This window comes from Falco naumanni, chromosome 6 (genome assembly GCF_017639655.2).
Source record: "Falco naumanni isolate bFalNau1 chromosome 6, bFalNau1.pat, whole genome shotgun sequence".
Lineage (NCBI taxonomy): Eukaryota > Metazoa > Chordata > Aves > Falconiformes > Falconidae > Falco > Falco naumanni.
In genome coordinates this window covers 16,744,810-16,770,493 of record NC_054059.1, presented here as the reverse complement: position 1 = coordinate 16,770,493, position 25,684 = coordinate 16,744,810, and the positions used below count along the sequence as shown (strand labels likewise).

Genomic DNA, 25,684 nt, shown 5'->3' with positions numbered 1-25,684 from the left:
ACATTTAAGCAAAATGTCCACTTTGTTATCTTTCTTTAGAACTATGCCCTGAATAAATAATCAATCTTTTTCAAAAGTCCCATCTCTAGAGGAACAATTAGCAAAAAAACCCTATTTATGTACACCAATATTACAGCAGTAATCTATAGAAGCTATACTTTCTCAGAAGAAACAGACTTCTCCCAGAACAAATGAACTTTAAGCTGCTTTCTCTTTTACGTGACCTATTTAAATACCAGTGGTAACATAGTAACTGCGGAGGTCTAGAAATATATGGGAAGCTGGGTTTGCGTGTCAAGAGAAAAACTGTATTTAAGCAATTGATGTTGCTTGAAAAAACAAACTAGCCTTGGAGTCAGTCTATTAGGAATCTATTAATTGAGTCATTAATAAGTAGACAGGCAATCTCAGTGTAACAGCTAAAGCACAAATGTTTCAACACTAATTGCAACCATAATCCAGACACAGTACCTTAGCTTTATCCCTCATGGATCCTTTTCCCAGGATGGACATTTTTGCACCTGTTTCTTCTTGTAACCTCTTCAAGGAGTTTCCTCTTGGTCCAAGCAATTTGCCAACAAAATTGAACTAGAAAGCAAATAATAGAAACATTTTAGATGAAGAGGTTCTTTTTGGGTTTTTTGGTTGTTTTTTTTTTTTTTCCCCAAAACTTGAATAAATCTTTATAAACAAGCTGCTTAAAAAAGAAAAGTCTACTTTGCATTAAAAAAATACTCCTACTTAGTTCTGAGATGAATTCATTGGGATACAAGTCTGGAGAATGTACGTATCCTCTCACCTAGCACAAAGGGCCATAAAAGCATTCACAGTTTATTTGAACCCAGGAGGCTTCTCTCTAGGACAAAAATGGCCAGTGCCTCCTTAGGTTTAGCTAACTGCTAAACAAGATCTTTGCTTATCAGACACAGAATGCATATGTTCTTTCCTGAGTTAGACAGCTTTATTGGCAAAGTAATATATTCTGCTGAGTTAGATCTTTGGATGGGTTTTTAGAAATTGATGTTTTACACATTGATTCTAAAATAAGTGTTTTTTTGTTTATCGACTTCAAATATCTGTTTTTCCAGCAGCACAACAAATCACAAACAATAGATCACTGTAGATATTCAAGGCTATTTTCTGGGAGGATTCTGAAGAACACTGGGCTTTGTCTGATATGCTATTAATATTCTTAAAACACTGCATAGTCAGGTGACACATACTTTCTTCTGTATGAGAAGGACAGATGTCTACATGAAAATCATTCAGAGGACAGAACAATAAACAAATGAGATGTTAACGTTATGTTGACACAAACTAACAAAAAGGGGGGAGTCTATTAACTAACAATAATTTGTTTATTCTGTAATGAATTGTCTCTTCAATTTATTATTTTTTATGCCTTCCAAAATCTTTTTAAAAGTCTATTGCATGCCATCTTTCAAATATGACTGAGAACCATCAGCACTTGCTTAGGATGTTCCTGAACTTTGTTCAAGTCTGAACAGACAGTGCTCTGGCCTGGCTTTTAACAAAGAATAAACTTAGTTGAGGAAAAAGGTGTATAATTGTATCAGCACTTCCTTGTCTTTATTTCAGAGATGATTCATAGAATCATAGGGTCACAGAATTGTTTAGGTTGAAAAAGATTTTTAAGATCATTGAGTGCAACCATTAAACTAACACTGCTGAGTCCACCACTAAACCATACCCCATAAGAACATGACAATAAGAAACAGCAATCAAGAATATGGTACTGTCGAAAATACACCTGGATGTCTAAAAACATGTTGTAACATACCTTGTTTTGCATTACTTTCTATTTTAAAGATTGCAAAAAACCAGACAAATATTCTTGTTTCCACTTTAGCCAGCAAGAATATAACAACACAAATGCATCAGCTATGTTAATAACACGCAAACTCAGAATCAAGCCCAATACCCCAGAGCCTAAGCTGGCTTTCAGTACGGTGTCTTAATTACAAAACACTTGTAACTGTCTTCAATTACTGGTTAAGCCATCAAAGAAAATAGAAATCACAATAAAAATAAATATGTAAGGTGAAACCTAAACCAACATAACTGCTTTTAGCAAAATAACATGTCTAGGGTGGAGTAGTGTATCATGGTTTACCCCCAGCCAGCAACTAAGTACGATGCAGCTGCTTGCTCACTCCCTCCCACTGCAGTAGCATGGTGAGAGCTGGCAAAAAAGCTAAACCCCATGTGTTGAGATAAGAACAGTTTAATCACTGAAATATAATGAAAATAATTGTAATGAGAAGGGAGAAAACAGAGAGAGAAATAAAACCCAAGAAAAACAAGTGATGCACAACACAACTGCTCACCACCCACTGACTGATGCCCAGTCAGCCTCTGAGCAGTAGATCAGTAGCTCCCAGTCAACTCCCCCCCGTTTATATATTCAGCATGATGTTCTATGGGATGGAATATCCCTTTGGTGAGTTCGGGTCAGCTGTCCTGGCCCTGCTCCCTCCTGACTTCTTGAACACCTCCTTACTGGCAGAGCATGGGAAACTGAAAAGACCTTGATTTAGAGTAAAGCACTACTTTGCAACAAATAAAACATCACTATGTTATCAACATTATTCTCATACTAAACCCAAAACCACTGCACTGTACCAGCTATAGGAAGAAAATTAACTCTATCCCAGCCAGAACTAGGATACAAGTAGTAACGCTGCAGAAGAAGCCCAGCAGACTTTGAAGCTCCAAGTAAAGATTTTTCAAGCTTGTGTGCTTGTATTGTTTTTTCCAACTTTGTTGATTTAATAAAAGTTATCTACTCTTCAATAAATCCTACCCCATTTTGGGGCAGGATTTAGAGATGATGCCCCATCACGGCATCAACAGTCCTATGTCTTGAAACTGTAGCGATACTTCTAGGGACAACTTCTTTTAGAAGTTGTTGGCTTCAAATTGATTATTACATCTTATATGAAAATAAACCAAACTGTGAAGAAGGAACGGAAAGAACTGAATTTTTACTTTAATACTAGATATTGGACTTAATCTATTGATAGAAATAAGATTTCAAAAACTACACATCTCACGTATGTGAAAGTTTATTAGAGGCAGCCAAGCAAGTAACAGAGCTTTTGTTCCTCTGCAAGGACCCTCTTACATGCAGAATGCTGTTTTTAACCTTTTTTCCCCCCCTTTTTTAAATCTTTATCTTTTTTTCTTTTGTGCCACTTCTACATCACCAATCAGAGAAGAACCATCCACTGCTGCATCATTAAATATCCCTTAACATTAAGAAAAGCTGCCCCTCAAAAGCTGAAGGAGCTATACCACTACATAAATTTGGAGGAGACTGTGAGGCGGCCAGTCAAAGCTCAACTGTTTGCCCTCTGAATGTAAAAAAAACGTTTAAAAGACAGTCTGTGAAGACTTATGGTGACCATTTATATTTAAGCACTTCATAAACTGTCTAATAATTGTTACCTTGACATACTGCTGTAAAGGAGTGGTATGGCCAGCATAAACTAATTACTAGGTGGATTTTAATCACTTCACAGGAAGTAAGTGGCTGGTGATTTTAATTCTATTGATTATGTAGCAGACAGACACTCACATTTCATCCACCTTCTAAAAAACACATACCAGGAAGCAAGCAATTACTTACAACTGAGTAACTGAATTGCTCTTAATTTGGTTAAAGTTGCAGAAAAGCCAGTGCACTGTATCAGCCATTCAAATGTTGTACTGGGTCTTCTCAGCATCAGTCTAAGGCTACTGGCTATCCTCAGCAGCAGTCTATAATCACAAAACTCCCCAAAGTCTGAAAGTACTGGTAGAGTAACTTTGACTCAGTAACTTATGAAAAATTAAATCCTTTATGTTCACAGCTAGGTAAAACCAGCACACAAGTAACAGAAAGTTTCAGTGAACAGCACAAATCGTATGAAACTTGGAACACAACTTTATTCCTCTTATTCATTTTATTAAGATATTCTGGACAGGAACCTGAGCAGAACCAATTTGAATAGTAGAAATCTTAGGGTCCACTTACAGGTGCATGCACGCACACACAGCCAAAGCATATAGTGACAGTGAAGGAAAATGTGTAAACTCAGGCAGTTTGACTGCATACGATGACAACCCTTGCTAACACACATTCCTGGTACAGCCACTGTAACTGAAGATCTTATTTTGCAATCTTAGTTTTGATTCGGTTCCACCAAGTGTACAAATTATCTCCAACTAATAGTAGCTCTTACTGTCTAGGATAATATCTGGTCATATTTGGAAATGATAGCTGAGAAATGACGACATACAGAGGAAGGAGTATTAACGGAAAGCTTACACTGCTGGGAAAAAACAGACTTCCAGTTGAAAAATATGGTTATTGTTGTGTTACTAGATGTTTTTATATGTGGCTTAACATTTCAGTCATGTTTATGAGCATGAGCTAGGCTTTCCGTGTGCTTGTAGAAACCCTTCCTGGTTTATGGTAAAGATTTTGCACATTATTTTCTTAGATTTTTTTATCATTTGTCTGGGAGAGACAGATGCATGTCTTCAGGAAAAAATGATCAGGTGATAGCAAGGGATGCTTTGCTTATAATCAAATGCACATGATGCTTCATTTGTCAACAGCTGTGCAATAAACTTTCTCTTGTGCAAAAGAAAACCTGGCAGAGAATATAGCTTGATAGATCTTTACAGTATCCACAGCCAGTCTCCTCAACATCTTCCCCAACCAACACACACACAGTTTCACCAGGTTTGTCTACATCTTGATTACTTTCACACTCCATCCCACACAAGCAATCACACTGTAAGATGCCCAAAGCCAACACTCTGGCTTCTCAGCCTCCATCAAAGCTTTTGTCCATGAAACTTTTTTTTATACTCATATGGAAATAGCTTAACTGTGTAAGACATTCTGCTCGAGTTTATATGGTGGGACTGAATACGTAAAACCAAAGATTAGATACCCAACAAGTACACAAAAAATGAGAAGCCTTAAGAACTAATAACATATAATTTCTCACCAAAAAACTGCCTATGTTAGTGAAAAGCTTAGGGTTGTGCTCCATGCATAAATTTTATATATATATATATATATATATATTCCTAACCTATAACAATATATAACATAAAACATACATAACCACAGATTTGCTCATCTCCAAAACCCCTTGCAGTAACACGTGCTGCACATCAATATGCCTCACTTGCTTTGGGCTAAGACACTGAGAAAAGAATCCCTACAAGTAACCAGGTGTCAAGCTGGATCACAGCAGAAGCAGTCTGTCTTCCAGTGTCAGCATTTATTATGTTAATATACCATACGTGGTTTCTATGAAATGCCAAAGATTAATTACAACCTGTGCTGTAAACAAAATGTGTGCAATAAATCATTATTAAAATATATCCTGCAGCTTACATACAATGTTGCTATAGTCTTCAGTGCACTGCAGCACCTCAAGAATATTGCCACATGCATTTATTCTCATTGCCACGCTTGAAGTTACCTCCTTTAACATGGGCATGTGACGTGTTGTTCTCAGAAGTCATAATATCAGCAGAATTATCTCAGAATTGAAATTAAACACGCTCACACATTTGTAAGTTGATATTTACATAACAACTGATTTATATAATGTTGCAAAGTAACGTTTCTTCAGTACGTGCCATGTTAAAGCAAACAGTGCAGGAGATGAGCACAATGGGAGTTTGAACTTGAAGCAGGCATTAACGGCAAATAGACATGGCCCCACTATTGAGTCTGTGTTGTATAAAAGATGGGGAAAAGAAACCCAACTTGTGCTGTAGAGAATCTGTAGCTAATACTAGCATACTTAAATGCTCTTGGCATTGGAGTCCTTTCGCTGGGGAGGAGCCCACTGAGACAGCTGCAAATGGGGCTAGGCAGATAGAAGCTGTTGACTTTCATCACTACCTCATTTTTTAATGCTGAGAATTGTAATCAGCCATTGATCCTTACCTCGGCTGTATACACAGGATGCATTTTATTCTCCTAGTTTATCAGCGATAAACTGGCCTTTGAATAAGCAGCCAACCACACAATGGTTAGCTCTCTTGTGAGACTCATCACACTGGTGGGCTGATGTTGCTGCTCTGCTTGTGTGTGCCAAGGTATACTGTGAACCCTCCAAGAGCTGGGACACAGGCTCCAAGGTCAGGCGGGGTGACAAGGCTTGTCCGTCTGAGGGGGTCCCTGAAGCCAGCAGCAGCCTTGGGATGCAAACAGTCACGTGTACTCAGGACACCATCCGGCCTGTGTAGCCACGTGGCACTACCAGAGGTACATCAAAAGCTACTCCACCATACAGCAGCTCTAAGTGCTCCCCATAAAACCTATCCTGTTTAAAACCACAAATACATTTCTCCCCATCTCCCTTCTGTGCATGGGGGCAAGAATGCTGGTAACCAAGTAAGCAAAGAATCATATGATTTGCTGTTATGTTGCAATATAAAGCTCTAACCTGCAGTTATTTCAAGATTAAAAGCTTCATCTAATATTAGTAAAGGTTTTGACCACCTCAGGATAGTGTACCATAGGTATAACAATTCTAACATAAAGTTTACAGCATTAACATTCAAGCTTCAAAATAAAGAAAATGATTGATAGAAAATGCATGTTCACATTTAGAAGAATATTTGTTTCCCTGTTTGATGTAGCCCCAATACATCCCTACTAGAACTGCAACATTTCTTATTTTATAAACACTCTTTTAATAGGGTTTTACAAGCAGAAGCAAGGAATATGCTTACCATTCAGAAAAAGTGCTTGTCAGTGACTGTTCTATACACAGATCAGTGTTCAGAACAGCAACAAAACGTAGATAAACAAGGAATGGGAAAAACAAATGTTTCCAGCTGTAAGATGAAGCAGCACAATGCCCTGAACTGGGCAAAAAAAATAATTTATTCTAGAAACAGCAAAACAGAAATAGCATGGGTTTGGCAATATGGAATAGGTTTCTTACTTAGTGTGTTCTGTTCACCATTGCCATCAGCTACTTTGTGGGGAGACACTGTCTTTTGATTTTCAGAGCTACTTATCCTCACAAAAACCTTTCCTTATTCATAGGATGAAAAAAAAAAATCCTTATAAATTCAGTCCTGTGCTAAAGAAAAGGGGAGGAGACAAAGATATTATTCACTCCTGAAAAAAACCTTATGACTGAGACGTGCTTACAAATTATGTTTATTCTGGTCCTATTCTAGGAGTTCTGATCGTTCATTTATTTTTTAATACCATTTATTTTAAAAGTATCTCACCTTTTCACATGCACATGGAGCTTCCCTTCATGTTCGGGTAGTACTGGATGATTACGAAGGCAAATTTTATTTTTCTCAACAATTTGTAAGCATTGCAATATGTGTTAACTTTTAGTCAGCCCTGAATTGGTCATGCAGCTGGACGAGATGACTGTTGTAGGTCCCTTCCAAAATGGAACTACTATAGTCTATTCTATAGCTCAGCAGATTCTGCCAAGTTCAGGTTTGCCTCTCTATATATGTAGCTGCTTACCCCAATACCTCTTCAGTATCTAGTACTTTTTGGCTTTTCCAAAATGAACTTAGTGTTCCAGATAAGGACGCAACATTATTTTTTATTCCAGTGATGTGATTGTTTACTGGCTGTGGAGAAGAGTTTCTTAGAAACCTCCTTGATAGGACTGAACTTTGCAGGGCCCTGCTTTAGCAAGGCATGTCAGGAGACAGCGAACTGCAGAAGCAGAAAATGAATGTACCCCCTTCAGAGTGGCTCTAGAGATCTACTCCAAAGGACATATGCTAATGCTTTCCTACAGTATTGTACCACTGAAACTTCACTGCAACAGTGCCACAACCAAAGGAGAAGGCTGCCCTTTCCTACAGAGCTTACTGGGTCTTATCTCTTCACTATGCTTTGGACAATAACCCAGTGCCAGGCCATGGGGAGAAAAATGGACTCAAAATTAAATGCTCAAAGGGGAAAATAAAGCTTCTTGTAAACTACAGTCCGAATTAATCTCTCTTTTAATCAATAGAACTACCTCAAGAATAAATTAAACCCAAGTAACAAAGTTAGAATCATTAAAGCTACTGTGACTAGAAAATTTAACTAAGAAATAAACATTTCTTTATCACACACTTTTTTTATCTTGAAAAGTGCTGGGAGTTCATATTTACAGTGTGCTTGAAGAAGATGCTGCAATATTTGTCTGGCTATTTACTAGCTCATAGCAAGCATCTAAATCTACACTGAAAATATATTTTTGGCATCACTCCATGAAACAGATGGCCAGTGACTCCAGACAAACATCTTCCAGATACAAGTCCACACTGAGATAGCAAAATAATCTCCTCACTTCTCATTTCTGGCAGTTTTCTGTCAGAATTTGGTAACAATTTGTGGCATTTAAATAAAGCAATTTAAATTAGGCTTAAAATTTAAATAAGTTTTTTGATTAAAAAAAAAAAAAGTTTGGTGTCTGATGTATCTTTATTCAGTTCAACTTTTCATCTCAGGAAATCTGAACAGCTATTTTTCTAATACATGCATTAACAGTGTGATTATAATCTGCTAATCTGTCAGACACCCAAACATTTTATTTTGGGTGATTCTGTTTTAAAGTCTGATGCAAGGTAATTGGGAAAGCCAAGAAACCAATTAAATTTGCGCATCTATATTAAATCTGCAATTAACAAGTTTAAAGGGTTTATTATTTTAATTGCAGAGATACCCAGAGAGACTCATATTGAACCAGGCACTGCACAGATGTGCAGGAAAACTTGATCTTGACCCTGAAGAGCTGTCAAGAATGTTGAAAAAATCCGAGGCCTTGTAGAATGTATGTGGCTACTACTGCTTATTTGGATGGTTAGGGAGTGTTTGCAGAAACTACTGTTTTTAAAATTACTGGGCTCAGTTATGAAAGTGGGTATTACTCGAGGTAAGTGCAGCAAGACCAGGTTCTGCTAACAGGAGGACCATGTGAGAGACTGCTTTTTGAACTCAGAAAGGAAAAAGAGGATTCTAATGTCACATTTTATCGTTAGCTTTTGCCTTTCTTACAATTCTTCTGCTGCTTGCAACAAACTGCTTTTTTCCCTAAGCTTACCGCTGTTTGGCCAGCCCATCTGGGGCGGTGTGGGAGGCTGAGGGCAGACAGGAATGGCTTGGGGCTTTTTTGCCCATGTTGGGGAGGTTAGAGCCCTTAGCAAAATAGTTGCCAGTCAGAGGTCATGATGGATCTTAACCTACCTCTCTAGAGAGTCAGGAAATTCTCTGAGGGCTGACTGCTTCTTAATGGAAAACTGTTCAAGAGCACTAGTATTTCTAAAAACTACAGAGTATGCTGTGCTAACCATGATTTTGTATTTCAGCCGTATTCTGTTGAATCAAAGGCAAGAGGCCTCTTCAGGACAATAAGGCATTTGTGTTTTAACATTCACCCTAGCCAACACTGAAAGAGTCAACTTTTACTCGTTAGAAATAAATAAAAGACAAAGCAAGTAATAAGGAGTTCTTGGAATACCTAAGACTGGCTCATTTGAAGGACGTTATTTAAAACGCTATTCCCATAAATGCCAGCAACTCAGACTGCAGAAGTGCACCACAAAGCTTTTTTCAAAGCACACAATTCAGTTTACATTGAGCATATGCACAGGTATGGAAATAGGTACTAAGACTACAACACTTAAAAGCACAATCAACATTTGGCTAATTGGGCTTATTACTCCCACAGATACACAATTTATTGGTCACAGTAATAAACACCATCTGCTCTTTGCTAACTGGCAGCAACCTACTAACTTTTTTCTAACTTCAAGAGTTTAGAACATAAAAGGAAGATTTGAAGAAGCTGAAATACAGTGGGATTTCCAAGCATATCATCTTACTCTTACTGAGCCAAATATGGTTTCATATTAGGAGAAAATTTTCTCTTTGACAGATGCTGTATTTGCAAAGTTAAGTTCTAAGTCAACAAGAACTAGGATAAATTTGCGTCGAATACCCAACCACAAAATTAATGTATCTTTCTTGTGTATGTTAGTGATACTGGACTAGTAAAAATGTAGCATAAAACTAAAATTTCTTTTCAGTCAAGGAAATTATAATACCAGTTAATTTGGTCCCAGTATGTTAATGAACTGATTTAACATACATGCATATAGCATTTAATTTTCTAGACAGCATTGCATTAAATCACAAATGGTTTATATTAATCTAATTAAAACTCTTAGTCAACTTGATTCTGCCTTTCATTATTAAAGTAATTATACTTAGAGCAGCATTTATGTATCAATTTACATATAGTGAGCACTATGCAAACATTAATTTTGTTCTCAAGTCACGTTCATAATCAAAGCAAAGCATTATTTTAAATTGATTGACAGATGCAAACTCGCATAGCTCTACGGAAATCAAACCAGCCTGTGAAAACACTCAAAACTATTTGACAAAATTCTGGTTCTTTCCCCTCCCCCCTACATTTTCTATACTGGGGGGTGTGGGGTTGTTCTTTATTACTAAGGAAAAATGCAAGAAAAGACAATCTTCCCTCCTTATCGGTCATTACCTTCTACTTTTTCTACCCTTAGAGAAGAAAACCAAGTATCTGTCAAGATTTTTTTAATGATGACTTGGCTGATTTGAGGTGGCAATGCAATAAAATATTTTAAGAGGAGGAAAGCATTCCAAAACAACATTGCCAAGGTGAAAACAGTCAAGTAATACTGTGTTAAGTCAAAGACTCAGGCTAGTGCTAAACTCTGTTCCCAAGGTGTTCAGTTAGGACATCTGCCTGATTCATACTTAAATTTCAAATATCTTTCAAGTGAAAATTGTACAAATTTAAGACAACAGACACTGTCCTCTACTTGACCGTTCAATCAAAAGTGGCAGCACAGAATACAGACTTGGACAATGCAGAATAAATAGTTAGGTATATTGCCACTGTTCACGAGCTTATTAAAAGCTACATATGGCAGTACTCCACACCAAGAGCAGACTGCATAGTAACCGAATACACTCTTTTTCTTAGATTTTTGCTTATGTTCATGAGCTTATGGAAACAACCAGTGTTAACTCATTATCTGGCACAGATGGCTTTCCATTGCTTTACACAGCAGGCATACCGGCCACAGAAAGACCCTCTCCATTCTCCAAATTGAAACTGCTCCACCTTGCTCTATAGCATGCAAACCAGAAGGTCGCAGAGCCTTCTCCTCCACTGTACATGGGGCTAGTAGAGAAAGTATTAACCAGTGCAGCAGATACCTCAATTTACATTTCATTTAACATTGCTGATTGTAAACACAAGCTTAACATATATATTATTACTCCATAATTTGATATAAGCATAATAGATTTGCTAACTGTGAAGAATCAATCACTTTGTTAAATATGCATGCAAGGAATGTGATTTCCCCACCCATACCCCACCTCCATTACCAGTATTTGTCAAGGTTTATAATTTGCCAAGTTGATAGCCCATAGTACTCGCTAATTACAATTCAGAAGACCTACTCAGTCTCATCAAAAAAACAGATTGCAGAGTTTTGTAACAGTTGAGCATCAAAAGCATCTAAAAACCTGAGATTGATTTGTAATGCTTTGCTGATGGTACTCCTTTGCAAGTGACATAACTGGGCTTCACACTGAGTTAATGTGAGACAGAAAAAAGTACTGTCAGGGCAACACCTTGAAAGAAGACATACTGTATGTGACAAATGAGCTGGTAAGCATGAGCTGGAGGTTCTGAGTAGCTTTGAATATCGCTCGCTGTAATATCTAAGTCTTGCTATTGCCATACAACAATTCCTGAGCAAACCAAACTGCAGCTAGGATGCTCCTTCCTGATAAAATATTAAATGATCTGCTAATTTTTTTCATTTGCACCTTTCTTCTTATCCTCGCACCCCAGGCTAAGATCTGATTCTCACTTCAAAGAATATTACCAAAGTAATATTGAATTCTCTCCTACCACAAGATTAAGAAATGCCTCAGGTACATTTAATACTTATCTGGTTTTAACTTAATATTTATACCATTGTAATTACCTGCTTCAGAACATCTAAAATCTTCAAGAAGAATTAATGTGTTTGCAAAATATGTATTAAAGATAGACATGAATGCAAAAAAACGGGCAGTGAGTATTTTCCATTCACCATGTCAAGCCAGTATGTCTCCAGCCCTAGCTGTTCAAGGAGGCCAGGAGTGCTGTCCTGGAAAGATTAAAGTGACACAGTTAGCCATACCCAAGTAACTAACTTGATATCTAGGAAGATGGTTCAGCCTTTGAAACTCACTTTCATGTTGGCATCTGACCCAGTTGAGTGGCTGGTATCTGTTTTCTGAATTTCAAGCACATCAGTCCCATTCAACACTCTTGTCTGCCCTGAGCTTCAGCCACTCTGTGCGGGCTGCTCTGAATCTCCAGTTTAGCTGCCTCATTCATTTCATTAACTGCATGAACCTTAGTATCTCACACACATTTATGAAATTCATAAATTTCAGGTCTGGAGCTAGGTGTTCAATGCCTAGATTCTGCAGTGGACAGAAGAGCAACTTCTAGTCCTCTTGGGAACCTGCACTTTATTTTTATGTTCCTCCAGGAATCACTTAATTCAAGTTCTTTCATGAAGTTACAAAAGATTAAATGTTTTGATTTCCAGCCCTCAAACATTTACAGCCTGAGCAATCTCTTATATTTGTCTGTCTGCATATGCTGTAGCCACTGAAACGAACTAAAAAACTTACAACAAATATGTGACAAAAAATGTGTCAAACAATAAGCAAAATTAACTTTCAACAGTCACTGAGGGAAAATATAAATGTAACTTTACATGCAACATTATATTCTGTGGAAATCTCAAAAGTCCTTTGAAGTTTTCAATTTAATAAAGACTATATATGTTTTAATTTAGATTATAGCAAAGTAGAGAAAACAAACTGACACATTCTTGCAGGTAAAAACTAAGGATTTCTTCCACGTTTAAGTTTCTGGGAATGTTTTTCCACTGTAAATCTATTTACAAATAATCTTATTCCCCTTAAAAATGAATACATCTGTAGATAATATTGCACCAAAATAAGAACGGACAGTGCACTTCAACCTGCAGTAACAATGAAATCAGTATACAACAACTGATTCATGCCCTCTTCTCCCTTTAAAATGCTATATAATGATGTTGACAACCTTGAAAATGTACTCTCACATTTAAGCACCATCCACAAAGTCAAAAATAAAGCAGTATATATTGTCATCATTAGATTCATATGAAAAGCTGCCTTATGAAAAGATCATTTTATTTAAAAGCCAGTGCATAACTAAGTTTCATTTCAAGCTCTAAATTTATAGATATTTGCGTCAGGCAGAACTTTCGTCTTTGCCATGTCTTTTCTCAGGGCATGTATCATCCTGTGTTTTGCTTATAATTTCAAGAGCAAATAGATATTTCTGACTGTATTTTAATGTATAATTTCCAGACTAAGGTTTGTCAAATGCTTGTAGATGTAGAGTATGGATATTACATGCTGTTTGGTTATTTTTAGGCTTGTCCATCCCATACTTAGAATAACAGAAAGAAGCTGCCTTGTTAAACTATATCAAAACCAAAACAAATGAACCCCAAGAATGCTAACAAACACAGATGCCCAACCCTAGAGGGGCTTTCAGATGGTGAATTCCAGTGTCACAGCAGTCAAGCCTGGCAGCCTAGAACTTCACTATTCTCTAAGAAATACAACAGAGTATTTATCACATGGAAGTTACTGATTTAGTGCATCCACACAGAAAAAGTACTATGAGAAGAAAAATGAAATTACAGGAAAATGAATGTGAAAAGTAACAGTAATAAATTAGGAAAACAATTGTTCTATGAAAATCCTATTTCCGAATCATGGAAATAGGGGGTGGGGGGCGGTTTTGAACTGAAATATTTTATCTTGGATGTCCATCTGCAGACTACAGTGGGAAAGAGGACAAGTTGTACTGGAAAACTGCTAGCCCCAGACAACTTCATTCCTCCATATTCTCAAGACAAACCAGGTGGAACACCTGAAGTGACAACATTCCATGTCCCAGCCATCATGACATGGGCATGGACCCATACGGGTGGCTCTGAAGAGAACATGCTACCTGTGGACCTCATAACAAGTCTGCGCAGACTCCAAATACAGGGCAATGTCTGCAATTTGCAGTCCTTATGCAAAACAAAAACGGAGGAATGCTGAAGAGGACCTCTGGAGGCCAAGGGTAGGTTGTTTGGGAGCTGAAAGCTGGGACCTGCACAGTAGCACTCTGCAAAATGTGCATTACAGCATGTGCACATTCAGAGAGAAGGGGTTGCGCTGAAGCAAAGATGCAATCACAGGCTGAAATAATGGTGCTAGGAAGACCTGACATTCACCTAGAACTGAGGACATGTCTGACAGGAAAAGTCTATACAAAAAGAAAAGATTTCATGTGAAATATAAAGGATCCAGCTGTTGATATGCCTAAAAATCAAAAAGATAACATGTGCAGGGTATCAAATAATATTTACTCACTTAAATATTAGAATCAAGAGAAAGATTATTTTTTTTAAATCTGAAGTTGTGTTCAAATAAGGAAAACAAAAACTGCCATAAACTACAAGCCTAAAAAACCCCAAAAAAGCATATCCACACAAAACAGACAAAAGAAGTCTAATGAACAACTTGATGAGATTATAAAAATGAAATTAAAATATTTTCAAAGATTTGGAAGTCAGACAGAGCTGGTAGGGCTAACCAGGCTACAAAAGAAGTATTCAAGAAAGATGAGGTCAGAACACAAAAATAAAATGCTTTTTCTCCATCTGAGCTCATAATGGAGGAAACTGTGACAGGTGGTTGGGAGGAAGGTAATACAAGAAAAAATTGTTAAGAACTTCCAATTAAATTTCTAAAAATCAGAATAAACAATAAAATCAGTGATCGGGAAAATACATACATTAGAAAGATGAAGAGCTGAGATGGCTATTTTAAAGGAAAATAATTTCTCAGCAATCTGTCAGTGTTCTTCAAAGAACAAGCAAACATGGAAAGGAAAGTAAGCTGATACTATATACCTGATTTCCAAGAGACATTCATTCAATAAAGGTCCTTTATCAAAGGGTCTTGATGAAACCAGGCTGACATGGGATCAGAAGGCCCTTTCATTGATTAAAAAATTAAATGCTTAAACAGTAGGAAAAATTTGGATTAAATGGGTCAGTATTCACACTGCGAGGAAGTCACTAGTTGAGTCCTTCTAGGAACCAGTGGGAGACTGAAGCTGGAAAAAGCAGTGAACAGTGAGAAGACAAAGTTTATTGGCAATGATAAGGTAAGTCAGGACTTTGAAGGCAGGACTGCCTATAAAGAACTACATATGATGATACTTGGTGATAAAATAAATGTAAATAAATGTAAAATACATCAAAAACCATCCCACTTTTGTGCTGATTCTAACTCCTCAGAAATTATATTAGGAAAAATAAAAGATAGCTCAGTACACAGCAGTAGTGAAAAAAAAACAAATTGTATGTGCTACCTTACAAATTATTAGGGAAGGCGTAAAGAAAAAAAAAGTAGAAAATAGCATTATGCTACTTTATAAATCAGTAATACCACACCACCTTGAAGATTATTTACAGTTATAGCCTCTCAATTTCAGAAGGGCCACGGTAGGACCAGGCAACTTGGGCAAAACCCTAATGTTTTTGTACTAATAGTGACTAAACAGGAATCGCTGAGTGAGTCCTGAGCTATTATTCTTCATTTTGGAAAACACAACTGAGAACTACAACAGATGCCTAAAATAATGAGAAGCATGAAGAGAGTCAATTGGACATGATCTCCAGAGCCTCCTAGAGGACAGAAACTGTGGGACGGCAGATCCTAGCAAGAAGCAATCTCAAAACTAGTAAAAGAAAACTTCCTGCACAGGATTCTTCCAAAATTGGTTTTTAAAAGCAATTGACAGATTCATCAGAAGAAAACTACTCTGAGCTCAGGACAGCCTTGTTGGAAGTTGGGTTAATATTCCGGAGATGTATCACTCACATTCACTGCACTCATGTTTGTTTTCAGGTGCCCAGTGTTGGTGACTATGGAAGACCTAAACCACAGCAGAGTAATGTTCTCATTATAAGCCACTGAAGTCATGGCATGCAGTAACTGGATTATAATGTGATTTGTAATATTTTTGCAAGAGTTTGTAATAGTCAGAGATAATCATTGTATCACAGTGAAGCCAGCATTACCCTCTTTTTACTTAAATCACATTCTATTTTCAACAGGCATATGGTCACCAAAATGTTACTATGCAACAATCCTTATAAACAAAAAAAGCAAAACCATTTTTTTCATTTGTATTGTACTGCAGAAGTAATTATGTTTTTACACAACATAATACTTCCAGATGTGACACAATATTCTCCTTTCATCCTGTAGGCATATATATGGAATACTTCTGTTTTGGTCAAAACTTAATTGTCTTAAAACAGATATGGTAAAAAATTACATATTTGCAGTGCACTTTGAACCAAATATTAATCTCAAAATATACAATTTTTAACAGTCCGCTGGAGCTGTATCTAGAAGATTTTGTTCAGACACAAAGACAATGATTTAGAACAGTGATGGCAATTAAATAAATTATATTCTGCGTTTAAATAAATTATCAGCCCTGAAAAATGAATTGCATCCATCTACAGCAGCATGTTTCCTTCTGCTATTCAGCGGGAGCTGTCAACATGTATTTTTTATTTCATGCAGACAGAACATGATGATGCATTTCTTCAGACTGCAACATAAAACTAGGAAGACCTAATCCTACTTCCCAATTTGTTACGGACTGATCATATTTTTATGAATAAGAAGTGGATGTAATGTAACTAATATGGATTTAACTCTGTCACAGAATTATCACTTCAACACTCAGATTCTTAAGCAATTCTCACACTCATATTGGTCTGCTTCAGATGGAAATAACACAGAGAGTGCAGAATGGGGTCTCCCTGTTTTTTCTTATTGAATTACTAAAAACACAATGATGAATTTGTCTGATGTATACATCAGATCTAAAAAAAAGTTACTCTTCATCTCTTGTAAATGATTTTTAAAGACAGCAATTTATAGCCTTGCCATGTAGACAAAGAGTAGCTAAACTGAAATAAATATGTGAAGTACCCTTTTCAAGTAGTAACATTAATTCAATTTCCTTATTTTTACTTTGTCATTGAGAAGCATCGCTTTTATTTAAGATACGTGTTTGAAATTGGATGTAGGCATTAAGGTTTATCTGTAAAATATAATTATTTTAATTTTATTTTATCTTTCTAAGGTTTAGTGGCAATTGTAAGCCATAGGCATGCGGCAGCTTGCAAACTCCTTAATTATTTTAAAAGGGTAGTTACAATGCGATGAAGAACTGGTTATTATTAACATAAAAGAATTCAAACTGTTTTGCATAAAATCAAAAAATATGGAGAAGATGAGCGATGAGTAAAAAAGAAAGTGACTCAGATGTTTACAGCACGAAATTAATGTAAGTCTCAAGAAAACATTATAAAAATGTCCTTTCACTATGACAATTACTTTCAATTTCCACAATCTGAGCCTACTGTATACTTTGGAGAAAAATGTATGTCATTAAGGAAAATTAATGAAACATTCAATGTACTCATTTTCTCCTTATTTTCAAGTAAATGGTTTTAAAGTGCTCTGATGTAAACTGCTAAATGACAGCTTTCAGAGATAATCAATATTTTTTGGTTTATACTAAAAGGAATTTTTTAAAAGCCATTGTCAGTAGACCTGTATGTATACAAATAAGTCTGTGTGTCTTAAATGAACTCCACCAAAAATCATTTATTGTAATCTCTCATTTCTTTATAAGCAGAGCACAGTCCCCATTGACCTGAAAGCTAGAGGTAATCAATGTGCCAATGTCTCTAAGCAAAATTTAGTACAGCATATCTGAGAACAAATACTGTAAATCAAGCACTAAGCAGAAACTTAGAAAATAATTTAGTAGGAGCTATAAATATCTTCCCATTCTATACAAAATGGTTCCTTGTTGCTGAGATTTTCCTGTACTTCTGGAAAATGCGAGCCAGAAAAAAATGTACCAGTTAAAAATATATTGGGCATGTTTTCTTTTTTATGTGGTTTCTTAGCTCTTTGTCTTAGACTGTACCTTTACCAACTCTAACATTTAGCTAATTACTATGAATCCTTACTTGGTTAAAGTGACTGTACACAGCTAGTAAGATTGGTTTCCTTTTAGTTGCAATGGCAATTTCAGTTCCATTACCCCATTAAAAATAAAACTACATATTAAATTTTAAAAATAAAAATGAAGAATACATTTAAATAAAAAAATATACATTATTAAAACAGAACACTATTTAGGAAAAACTTCAGGAATAAAGACTGTTCTAGCCTTGCCAAACAATCAATTGTTGTTTCATTTCATTAATTCCATTTTGGCACAATCCAAATTACTTCATATATATGTACCAAACGAAGCTAAAAATTGCCAAAAGTTAGTGGGCTATATTACACTGGGGAGCAGTGCCCCGAAGGAAATTGTGTAAGAACCGTAGTCTGGAGAATTTCAACTATAAAGTGAATAAAATACACATTATACTCTATATCATATGTAACACAGTCCTGTTTTCTATGTTTCAAAGATTCATATTGATGAGTTCTGGCTCATTTAATTAAAAATAATTGCAATGTAATGACCATATTTTGATGTGGATTATGCATCTGCACATATTTGCAAAACCCATGTTTAAAATTTCTCTGCACTGGACAAATGGGTAGAGCACCGCTCTCGGTTCCACATCAAGCAGCTCTTGCTTCTGCCTTGGCTAGACTTCTGGAATTATTAAACCACTGAGCCGAGGAGGACGTGCAGGCTGCATGTATGTGCATCCACAGTGTCAGGAGACAAACTCAGCACCTCAGCTGGGCCTTGAACAGCTACCACTGTTACAACCATCCAGGCAAGGCTTTGGACCAGTCAACCCCCATACAATCTCCAACCAGCCCTTGGGAATTAACTGTTCCAGGAATGATTTCCAAGATTCATTTTATATGGAGTCACCTTTTTGCAGCAGATAGGAAATTTACTGCTGTGGATGTGGCTAGACTGGCCACACAGCCTGACAGGCATTGTCACTGTTTAATCTGCTAGTGTAAATGTAGCCATGTGCACTTTGGTTACAGCTGAAATCCAAAAGAAAAATATTTATTGTCTCTGTTGTACTAAAGTTTCATCTTGATTAGATTAATGTTGTAAGGCTCTTAAAAGCCTGTGAAATATTTGCATTAAAATAGAATTTCCTATATACAAAGTCATTCGGTGTTTAAAGTATTACACATAAATATTAATCACTTAAATCTCTTTCCCTGTAAGGCTGAGACAAGATTATCAATTACTATTATACCCCTGCAAGAGAACTCTCTCCTTATTCATAGAATCATTTAGGTTAAAAAAGACCTTTAAGTTCATTGAGTCCAATCGTAACCCAGGACTGCCAAGTCCACCATTAAACCATGTCACTAAGCACCACATCTACACGTGTTTTAAGCACCTTCATGGATGGAGATTCCACCACCTTCCTGGGCAGCCTGTTCCAATACTTCACCACACTTTCAGTGAAGAAATTTTCCCTGATGTCCAATCTAGACCTCCCCTGGTGCAGCTTGAGGCTGTTTCCTCCTGTCCTGTTGCTTGTTCTCTGGGAGAAGAGACTGGCCCCCACCTGCCTACAGCCTCCTTTCAGGCAGCTGTAGAGAGCAGTAAGTTCCCCCTCTGAGACTCCTTTTCCCAGATTAAAAAAAAAAACCAAAACAACATTTCCCACAGCCACTCCCCATAAGACTTGTGCTCCAGACCCTTCTCTGGACACTCTCCAGCACCTCAAGGTCTTTCCTGTACTGAGGGGCCCAAAGCTGAACACAGGATTCGAGGTGCGGCCTCACCAGTGCTGAGGACAGGGGGACGATCACTTCCCTAGTCCCACTGCCCATGCTCTTTCTGATACCAGCCAGGGTGCTCTTAGCCACCCTTGGCCACCTGGACATGCTGCCAGCTCATATCAGCCAGCTGATGACCAGCACCCCCAGGTCCTTTTCCCCCAGACAGTTTTCCAGCTGCTCTTCCCCAGGCCTGTAGCCTTGTGTGGGGTTGTTGTGACCCCAGTGCAGGACCCAGCACTGAGCCTTGTTGAACCTCATAAAATTGGCCTTGGCCCACCAGTCCAGCCCACCCAGATCCCCCTGCAGAGCCTTCCTGCCCTCAAGCAGATCAGCACCACCACCCCCAGCACCATGGTGTCATCTGCAAACTTAGTGCACTCGATCCATATCATCAATAAAAGATATTATGCACTTGTCCAGATTATTGATAAAGATATTAAACAGAACCAGCCCCAGTACTGAGCCCTGGGGAACACCACTTGTGACAAGCTGCCAGCTGGATGTAACTCCATTCACCACTGCTCCTTGGGCTCAGCCATCCAGGCAGCTTTTAACCCAGCATAGGGTACACCCATCCAAGCCACGAGCAGCCAGTTTCTCCAGGAGGATGCTGTGGGAAACAGTGTTAAAGGCTTTACTGAGGTTCAAGTAGACAACATGCACAGCTCTTCTCTCACCCACTAGGCAGGTCACCTTGTCATAGAAAGAGTCAGGTTAGTCAAGCAGGACTTGCCTTTCATAAACCCATAAACTGTCATAAACCCTCTTCCACACTAAGGTCAGGCTGACAGGCCTGCAGCTCCCTGGATCCTCTTTCCTGACCTTCCTGCAAATGGGTGTCACATTGGCTAACCTCTAGTCTCCTGGGACCTCCCTGGTTAGCCAGGACTGTTAATAAATGATGATGGAGACTGACTTGGTGAGCCCCTCTGCCAGCTCCCTCAGTACCCTCAGGTGGATCCCATCCTGCCCCATAGACTGATGCATGTCCAAGGGGTACAAGCAGGTCACTAACCATTCCCTCCTGAACTGTGGGGATGACTTCTGCTCCTCATCCCCGTCTTCCAGCTCAGCGGGCTGAGTACCCAGAGGGTAACTGGTCTTGCTATTAAAGACTGAGGCAAGGACAGCACTGAGTACCTCGGCCTTTTGCTCATCCTTTGTGGCAACATTCCCTGACACATCCAGAAAAGGATGGAGATTCTCTGTGGCCCTCCTTTTGTTTCTAATGTATTTGTAAAAACAGGTTTAGTTATCTTTTACAGCAGTTTCCAGCCTCGTTTCTAGCTGGGCTTTTGCCTCTTTAATCTTCTCCCTACATAACCTCATGATATTATATAAATATAATTTTTAAAAAAAATTATGAGATGGGAAGCATAACTTTCCAAATGAATGTAATTTAAAAGTGTTTTGAAGGAAAAATAAAATATGACTTTCCCCTTTGTATGCAGCTAAGTCAACCACCACATTACTGTGACCTGTAGTGGCAGATTGAAAAAAAAAAATGGACTGCATTAACAAACCTAAGGAGTTTTGTCAAACCCCATTTTGCAGCACCTTGTTCATAAAGTACACTATCTCACTAAGAACAGGCATTGTGTGAAATGAAAAACATGCAATTCAGTACAAACCATGAATAGAGGCAAAGATCTAGAATTCTGTAAATCAAGTTAATGTTAATTCATGTGTTTTGGAAAAAAAAAGTAATATTTCAGTGTCTGAATGATGCACCATAGAAACATGGTATATTTTATTATTATAAATAATAATATTTAACCTATTCTAAATATGTGAGTGAACCCATTAGAAATATTTAAATGATTGGGGAAAACTGTGCATGAGTATATTTTGTCTTCCTGGAGGTGCTGGGTATAGGCCCTCTCAAGATGCTAATGAGGAATTTTATCAGCCATAGAATGGGAGATGAAGTTTCTTCTATTGGACTACACCCAGGTCAACAGTTAAGGACGAAGATAGCTGGAAAAGATGGATGGTCCTGTGCCAATATCGAGTGCTTCACTACAGATTTTGTGTTGTACAAAACACCCAGGCAAGGAAAAGAGCTTTGTTTTGTCTCCATTTCCAAGGGAACACAGAGAAATTCTAGCTGCATCAGAATACCTGTGGGGAGTGCCACAGCTATGGAGATTATGGCTTTTGCTGTTATAAACCCACAACAGATAACTGGAAAGCATACAGATAAAATGGGAAGGCTGAAAGCCACAGGCACAGAAAGACAACTCTTGGGAAGAGCAGCTGCCAATCACACTGCTAGCGGACTGCAGGTGGAAGGCTAAACCCAACACCCATAAAGGAGTTGTAGATCGTTCAGTCTGCCACTGATTTCAACCGCAGGACAACAGCCTTCACTGTGGACAGTGCTATTCAGCTATACAACTGAGCTAGCTGGTTTGGGGGCATCTCACAACTCCTGATCACATGTTGCAATCACATCTTCTCAATATTTAAAATGGCAAAGAAAATCCAGTACGAAGAACTGCTAGATGCCCCTGTGGCAGACGGTGCTTTTTAAAAGACTGAGGGTTTCTTTACATAGTGTTATTTAAAAATGTATTTAAAACAAATTATAAAGTGGAGTAGTTAAACTGCATTTAGCTCTTGTTTGGACATTTACTCAGAATTGATGTGGTCTTAAGTTGAATTAATTTCTGAACCAAATAAATATAGAACTAATTAGGACAACAAAATTAATTGCACTTAATTTTCCTAAGAATCCCAGAACAAATATGCGCCCTTCATACCAAAAAGTGCAGAAGTCTAAATCTTCTTCTTTTTTATTTTTTATTTTTAATACAGGGACATTGACCTTATAAACTCTTTCTGACACTGAAATTAAAGCTGTCTTACACCCCTGTTGAAAGGAGTTGATTGTTTTGCAGTAGAGTGATAAATTAACAGAGTTAATTCCAAGACAAAGTATCACCACTCCACCATAGCTAAATGGAGAATTTTTTAGCCAGATGGTATAGGTTTTGGAAAGTTATGCTGTGTAACAGAAAATATTTGGAAAAAAAAATAATTACAGCAATCACTGCTGCATCAACTGTCATGTTACTCAGTTTCTTTAACATTTATTTCACATTCACCATATTAACCTCTCCCCAATTTGGAAGTATCAAATATTTTGTTTAAATAACAAATATTTCTTACTTCAGTGAAACAACACCAACATAAGACAAACATACTGTGAGGATACAATTAACATTAATGCAGTTTTTAGGAATTAAATTTTATTTTCAGTAAACAGTTTTAATGAGGAAGCACAGAAATTTACACCTACGATTCCTCAGGCTTAAGAAATACACCATGTCTATTTGAAACAGCACATATCCTAAGAACTTGATCACCTGTATTGCACTCCTTAAAGATCACAATTTTCATGACCAAGGAAATTATTCTAAATGTTTTCTTCTTTTCTGATAGGTACCTCATGATATTTAAGATTATAAATATTAAATTGGAAGCAGAAAGAGACCTCCCCCCATGGAAATAGAAGCAATACCTACCAATAAGCCATTCAGAAGGCTTAACATTAAAATGTTTTAAAAAATCAAGATATCTACAAATGTCTCCGCTTGTTGCGTATTAATGGCATTCAACACCACTTTTGGAGATTCAGTTTTTGTTTTAATTGTAAGTCTTTCTACATTTCTTTTTACCTTTTTTCTCTAAAAGAAGTTGAACATGGAACTATTCAAAATGAGTAACTTCGGCTGTATAAGAAATTCTGATTTTTACTTTTTTTTTTTTTTTTTGCTTCTGATCAGAGCAGAAAAAATAGTGAAACTTAATTTTTAGCATATGAAGTAGGTTCATAAGATACTCTTCAGATATTTTAAATATTTTCAGGATATCAAAAACTATTTGAAATTTGATTCTTGTTGTGTTTCAGGCTTATATTCTTTATTATTTCACATTACTTTATGATTCTGTTTATTTAAATTAAATATCTGTTGTGTTTCATTAACATACCTTCTGTTCCAAGAAAGATTTTTCAACCCATGCTCATTAGAAGCTGTCATAACTTAAATATTACAACAAACATACTTCAACTACATTTTTTTCATGTTCCCAGAGATTACTAATGCACTGCCATGAATGTTTTAATGTTTAAAATGCAATTATAAATACATCTTTTTCAACTTTTTAAAAAGTTATCTAAGTAGTCTCCAAAACAACAGAATTCCTATTAGCAATTATCGAATGCACCATTAGCAAGTCTGGTGATGATACCAAACTGGGAAGTGCTGGTGACTCTTTTGAGGGACAAGAGGCCGGGCAAAGGGATCTACATAGATTGGAGCACTGGGCTATGATTAATAACATGAAACTTTACAAGACCAAATGCTGGATTCTGCACCTGGGACAGAGCAAAAACAGGCACAAATATAAATTGGGATAGTGGCTGGAGAGCAGCCCTGTAGAATGGGACCTGGGGCTCAGGCAGCCAAGAGGGCAATGACCTTAATGACGTGCTTTAGATTTTAGTTAGCACTGAATTGGTCAGACAGTTGGACTAGATGACCATTGTACGTCTCTTGCAGCTGAAATAGTCTAGTGTATTTCTACTTCTATTCTAATACATATTGCTTTAAAACTCCTCACTTACTCAGCCTCTGTAAGTTTTTGTTTGAGCAGCACTGATGGGATGACGTTTTATTCTTTGTAGTCAGAGCTTAGATAATGGTCTACTCAATATAAATAAATAACTACATTTTTACCTTTATCTCTTCTCATTGAAATAATGGAATGATTCTTATGAGTTAGATCTAATTTGCATAGTTTAAATTTTAGTTTAATCTTGGTATATCAAAGAAAGTTATTCCACAACGCTGATGAAGAATATCATCAGATTTCTGATGCCGTTGTAACCTGCTTTCCTGCAGTCTGCACTGTAACAGCCCCAGTCCCTAACTGTGGCCCTCATTATGCAAAATCTAGCGTGTGGTTCTTGAATGGGGTCTCCATCCCATCTCCACTGTCCACTTGCAAGAGAACTTGCAAGAATGTAACTGAGTTTGAATTGTCTGCACCCTTTAAGATGCAGATGAAAGTAGCAAATAAAAAATATTAACAATCAAAAAAAACCCATACCCCACCAAACACTGAGTGGGAGTACAAGCTGGAAGATAATGAATGTTGACAAATTTTCCTCCCTTAAAGACCTGGCTGGGCAAAAAATAACAAAAAGCCTCTCAACTCTACTCTCCCCTCTTTGCAGTCATGGTTTTGTTGTTATTACAAAAGAAGGGCACATTTAAAAAAAAATAAAATATTAGTTTGACTTTTATCTTTCACTTCCGTATCTTCTAACCTAGGGAGGTTCTGTGAGAATAACATCTGGCTTTGACTTCCACTTTTGGTACAATCTACACAAATCTCTGTTCCTCAAATTCCTGTACCTCAAAACTATGCTTGACAATTCCTTCATTCAGAGCATGGCAAAAGAAACTGGATTCCAAGGAAACTAAGTCAAGGACACTTTACAGGGAAAATTGCCAACATGGGGTATTTCTTGACCTTTTTTCCATTATTTGACTTCTGAACCTTTGCAGCTCCATGTTTCTGCCCATCATTGCACGGTTTCACGCAACTTGGAGTGATCTTGATACAACTTTAAATGGAAAAAAGTATTTTCATTGAAACAGCTTTTTTAAAAAAGAAAATATTTTT

At 37.3% G+C, this 25,684-nt stretch overlaps 1 protein-coding gene across 7 annotated transcripts in view; it reads right to left on the bottom strand.

Annotated features, from left to right (window-relative positions):
• Positions 1–25,684, bottom strand: part of KHDRBS2 (KH RNA binding domain containing, signal transduction associated 2) — a 393,362-nt gene that overhangs the window by 254,041 nt on the left and 113,637 nt on the right. For all 7 annotated transcript variants that reach the window (XR_005828603.1, XR_005828605.1, XR_005828602.1 and 4 more), the window contains exon 3: positions 472–588. Coding sequence is in view for 2 of the 7 variants with exons in the window: in XM_040599141.1 (XP_040455075.1) it covers positions 472–588 (117 nt within the window). In the remaining 5 variants the exon portion in view is untranslated. The remainder of the gene's footprint in view (positions 1–471; positions 589–25,684) is intronic.